At 42.7% G+C, this 5809-nt stretch overlaps 1 protein-coding gene across 1 annotated transcript; it reads right to left on the bottom strand.

Annotated features, from left to right (window-relative positions):
- Nucleotides 1-240: 240 nt before the first annotated feature.
- On the bottom strand, nucleotides 241-5359 carry LOC104156741 (calcium/calmodulin-dependent protein kinase type II subunit gamma-like; the record flags this gene model as incomplete). The annotated part of the gene is made up of 4 exons (XM_009695832.1): nucleotides 241-689; nucleotides 3266-3511; nucleotides 4616-4710; nucleotides 5211-5359. Coding segments are annotated over 3 exons (477 nt in total), but the record flags the coding sequence as incomplete, so codon positions are not given.
- Between the last annotated feature and the right edge of the window lie 450 nt (nucleotides 5360-5809).

Here is a 5809-nt window from a genome sequence, read left to right as displayed (position 1 = left end):
ATCAGCCGAGCAACCAGCTTTCCATAGCGTTCTTGCTGTGCCGAAATCAAAGAAGAAACAGGCTGAAGTTAGTCTGCCAGGCAACAGGAAGAGAAACGCCTCCTCTCTCTTGAACCCCAGTTCTTCACACTGGCTCCTCTGGGGTCTCCTCATCACCTCTCACCGACTGAAGTCGCAGCACAGCCTGAATGCGATGTTAACTTCCACCATGGCTTTGTGGAGCACAGTTCAGCCATCCGCTGCTCAAGCTGCCTTTTTTTTCCTCTCCCTCTCTCTTTCTCTCTCCTTCACTTTTGCTTTCCCCTCACTTCATTTCTGAAAGATGTTCCAGCTGCTGCCATTTTCTTAGCCCTGGGGGAGGGGGCATGTTGAATAATCTGTCATTTATTTAGCATTATTCCTGGTTTTTATTATTTTATACAAACAACATGTCTTTTTTTTTTTTTTAGATTTAAAAACACCTTCGTACAGCAGAAACAGACACGATGGATCCATGGAAAACAACAGAAAGGCAGCGCCCGGAGCATCAGATGCATGCAGGGTTTCGTGCATTTGGCTGCTGCCTGTTTGTAATTTGTATTTATTTTTTTTTTTATCGTCAAAACAGACATGACCGTTGCTGTCACTCAGGCACTCCAGAGCTGCTTGCTAGGAAGATATCGCCCTCCGCTGAGTATCTCCACAAGTTGCTGCAGTCAGGAAGAGGTAGTGTCCACCCAGAAAGGAGAAGGGAGAACAGGATGAAAGATGGAAGGAAATAAAGCCAAACATTAGCTGTACACAATTAATAAAACACGTTTTCTACAGGCTAATTATTTGGTGCAGGCAGAAACCCTTCCTAACGCAACACAGATTGGGGCTTGTGAGGAGAGCCCTGAAGCCAAGAGGCACACACTTTCCCTTCCAGACGGCTGAGTATGCCAATGAAAACGAACTACTTGCTAAAATGAATTACTTTCTTGATTGGAGCAGTCCTGGGCCCGCTATTTAATAGTGATGTCCCAGAAGTTGAAGAAACTTCCTAAGGGATGATCAAAGACTCTGGTCCTAAGGAACAGTTTCTGCCTCACTTCCCATTGGCTTTTGCCTGGAGCTGAAAGATCATTCCTTTTTTTTTTTCTTAAGTCTTCAGTAATTTTGTCTCTGAATGTTCTTAATATTTATTTAAATGTGTGAGCTTTTCTGCAGTTTTGCAAAGTTGTAGCCCTAGTGACTGCTCTTAGCAAATGCTCCTCTTGGCTAATCTTGTGTCAAACTACTGGATTTAATTTGATCAATTTTAAGATTGGGGTTTTTTCATGTTTGTTTAACATTGTCCTGCCACAGAAGCGTAGCCAAAATCTTTCTACCACTTCTTAGTTTGCAAATCTTTGTCGCAAACTCTCTTATTAGTCTTCTCCCTTCTCGGTTCCTACTCTCTCCTTACATGGAAGTCCTCAGATTAACCTCAAACTTTTTACAGCTGCAGTTTCCTTTTAAGAGGACTTACCCAAAACTGAACTCTGCCTTCCAGGCAAAAACAAACCACTGATTTCTATTTAAGCGTTCTTATTCACCTCATTCCTTCTTTGTCCTTACCCTTCACTGCACATGGGCCAAGGCCGCTCCAAAATGATTCAGTGTGTTCAGATGGGGGCTGCCCACACTGACCCCAGTTGTAATTGCACGTGGTTACACCTCCTTCAGAACCCAGAAATGCATGCAAGTATTTCAACTTCAATTTAGTTTGTAGGGTTTTTTTAAATACTGTTTTAACCAACATTTTGTGGTTTGGAAATGGCTTCTGCTCTGAAGTTTTCAGAAACCCTCCAGCACATACTTTTAGAGGAGGTGCAACATTTCAGCAGCCAAGTCAAGGAAACATACCTCTTCTGTAGCAGCGAAGACTCTCCGTTCCTAAGCTTCCTTAGAACACCTAGGCATAGCCACTGAGCCATACTGATCTTTAATTTAATAATTTCTTCTGCATCTTTTTTGGACTAAATCCAGGACAGAAGTCTCCCTCAATATCTCTGTGATGAAAACTGATGCAAGTAAGTGACTTTTTGGTTCCCTGCAAAGGTTTTATCCTTCTCACTGCCTTACTCCCTGGAAATTCAGCTGATTGTCCAGCTCTCTTGAAAGCTTCCCTGCTTCTGGCACCCCAACTGGCTTTTGCTTTTCAAATTCCATCTGTGACCTTGGCAGTTTGCTTGCGATAGTTCAAATTCCTTTCCATTGCCTTCAGTAGGGTTGAATCCCTCACAACACATAAGAATAAAAACTGCTCTTGGCTTAGTCCCAAATAGTACACAAGAGTAGGACTCAAGTAGTAACTACTTGAGTGTAGTCCTCAAATGTGGTCCTCAAATGACCACATTAAAAAATGTTTGTCTCCCTTTTTTTTTTTGCTCTTAACTAGAAAATCTTTAGTAAAAAGGAAACTCAGATTTTTAAAATGAATGTGACATATACTTCAGCATAAAACAAAAGGAGGCTGAAAGACTTTGTACATCTAACTAAAAGAGGCCAGTAAGGAAATAAACAAGAATGCCTAAATGCTGCAGAAGTAAAGAGATCTGCTGTCCTTCAGAAGGAAGCAACAATCATTTCTTCATGTCAAATTTTATAATGAAAGTTTCCTCCAATGCTGAACTGTGGCAAGCTTAATTGGGGGATATTTTAAATCCTCTGATATTATTATTTGTTTAGATATTTTTTTACCTCTGAGTTTTCTCAACATTGTACACTAAATAACTTCTGCTAATCAGAAAACCAGTAGTAAAATTTATATGAATAAATCTTTAGCCTTATGACATAGAAATTCTTCTGTATAGATTTTACAATATCCTCTTTAGAATATGACATTCTCATCAAAAAAGTTCTCTGAAATCACCCCCAACGTGTAAAGGTAGATCCCTGACAGCTGGGAAACAGCAAACCTGTGCACAGTATGAGATACTCTTCCTCTCTGCTCTGGGTTAGCACTCTGTCCGAGCACAGAGCCGAGTACCTGGGAGTAAGCGCTGCTGCTACAAGGGCAGCTATGCTCAGGAACCACCGCCTGGCACATGACTCCAGTTTGTCAGGAGTGGCAGATAATCCTACTGAGTCCAGAGGACAGGGCTTAGAGAAAGGAACACCAACTGATCAGCAGAAGTTTTTAGCCTACAGACAACTAAAAATAGTTCTCTCACCAGCCAGCTAAACAGCCTTGAATACTGAATTCCCACATACAGCAGCCTTAGCTGTGCGTATGATATGCTTCTTCCCTGACAGTCCATACCCGTATGTGATCCTCACTGGAGAGGTGCTGCAGGAGCTCCAGAGCAGTGGTAGTGGACATTCAGCCACTTGCCATCTCGGCGGTGCCAGACGCGGGTCTCTTCAGACTGCGTGGTGCGGGGCCGGCCTTGGCCATCGATGTACTGTGTCAGGCGGATGTACGCGATGCAGGCAGCATCTTCACCAATGACATGGACATGAGGGTTCAGGATGGTGGTGTGTATTGGCTTGCTGTTCTTCGACAGTACTGGCAGAACATGCAAACCCATCAGCTTCATTTTACTACTACGAAGGAACAGCTCCCACCGTCCTCCAACCTCTTTTGTATTCTACTCACCTTCCATGGGATTCTGGGATACAATAAAAATTGCTCGTGCAATTTTCCAGGCAAAATCCAAGCAACTCTTCCTGTTCCTCTCCTTAGAAACTGCGCACTTCTTATTACCTAGAATCCCCGGCCCCTTTGCTCCCACTTCTTCTGCAAAGCATACTCACCACTTTTTCAAAATTAGTGCTGCTGTTTCTTCAGTTATAGGAAACGACCTTTTAATTACAGAATATTGTTGCAAAGGAGTCAATAATCAGGAGATTTTTAAGTTAGGCCTGCATTAAATATGAACAAGCCTCAGAGAAGTGTAAAAATCACTCCAGAACAGGCTTCTGGGAGAGACAAAGTCTTTGCACACTTAGAGCACTAGGAATTGGCAATACTAAGGACCTTGACCTAACCCCCAAAATAAAACAAATTGAACAGCTCAGGATTTAAATTTCAATTATCTCATCCTGCGGAGACATCCAGGAGGGGAGGCAAATCCACTAGTATAAATGATAGCATTTTCTCCCAACTCTTTTTCCTGCCCCAGGCTGACAAGGTGACCCTTGTATCCATTTAACGGGTTCATTAGGTGTCAGCGATCTGAAACCATCCAGGGAAAACTCAAAGACAAGGCATGACTAATTTGTGCATGACTATTTTTATGTCTGATCATTCAGTACATCTATCTCAAACATACATGTTGTTTCCATCAAAAATATGCTCATTTTTTCCATTTCCCTATCAGTAGGAAATCCGGTGCCTCAAACTTTTAAAGTTCCTGCAGTCCACGGTTACAAAATATTTGCACCAGGCAAACTGTACACCTACAGTGAAGGGGTTGGAATTTAAATTGTTGCTGAAAAACACACTTGAGAGAAAGCATGCTGGCTCTTATGAACGCATCATAACCCATGCATAATCAAGATTTTGCTGGTTCTGATAGCCAGTAAAAACAAGGGCAATTTCCCCCCCAAAATGTGTCATAAAGGGAAGTTAGAGAGAAAGCTGTTGGTGTTACCAAGTCTACCCACTCACAGTTCTCAAAGTAAAACTTATGGAAATCCATTCCTTCAACCAGGTTCCCCAGTGCTTCAGGTTCAAACGAGGTCAAGCCAGGATCACAGATTTTTCTGCAAAGAAAAGCACCACAGGCTTACAGTCTGCATTTGAGCCCAAGGGCTATTTACATAACGAAGCGCTGGTATGGCATTTGACTCACCTTGTGTCCACCTAACTATTTCCCTACTCCAAGGAGTAAGTTCCTGGAGGACTCAGTCCTACTGCAACAACACAGAGTTGGTGGTAGTTGGCATTTCACATAAAATAAGCCTCCTGGTTTCTGGCTTTTCTTTCATTCTCTTACTGCCCGCAAAAGTAGGCCTCCCCCCTACTTTTCTTACAAAGTCAGGACATTTTCCTTTTGTTGCTCCTGTTGCTGTTTGATTCCTGACTTCTACTTGATGCTCATTTAGAGAGCTCCATCATATCCGTACTCCCTAATTGACGGAGGCTAAAAAGCATAAAACTTTTTACCATCCCTGACCGCATGGTCACTCCTCATACCCAGGAGCCAGAACATCATTTGCGCACAAACTGATAAAACAACCTGTCAGAAGACATCTGTACTTACGTATAAGCCTCAAAGTCTCCATTGTTGATGGCTTCTATCAGCTGCTCTGTTATCTTAATGATCTCTTGCTTACGCACTGTGAACAAGAAGAAAGAGCAATTTAACTGTGCATAAGACTTCAATGGGAATATAGGGCGAGTGGGTGCTTCCTACAAGCAATTTGCAGAGCACCGTTAGTCTAGATCTCATAGGATGCTGCTCCCTGCATTCTGGAAAGATGCAGTAATGACAGGCATCCACATGAGAGTAGAGGGGCAGTGGTATGAAAGGGGAATGGTGATCCCATAATGCAGGGAGAAAGGAAATAAAGATGTCATATTCAATTTTTTTCTTCTAGAAAGGGCTAAGGCACCAGAGGTGTCTCCTGTATGACAGCCTGAGGTGCTTCTGGGGAGTCTGACCAATGAATGTCAGTGAACCTGCCAATGTGAAGAACTTGTCTGGCAGCTTAAGATGTAGAAACCTTTCAGCCACAGTAGTCGTATACAAATGGCTACCACACAATTCAAGCCAATTGGAAAAAGTCTCCCAACAACTTGCCTATCACCATCACCAATACCTCAGCTATTATGAATGCTGCAAACAAGCAACTGGGACAT

The sequence above is a fragment of the Cariama cristata genome, unplaced genomic scaffold (assembly GCF_000690535.1).
Source record: "Cariama cristata isolate BGI_N322 unplaced genomic scaffold, ASM69053v1 scaffold39742, whole genome shotgun sequence".
Classification (NCBI taxonomy): Eukaryota; Metazoa; Chordata; class Aves; order Cariamiformes; family Cariamidae; genus Cariama; species Cariama cristata.
This window is presented reverse-complemented; position numbering and strand designations above follow the sequence as displayed.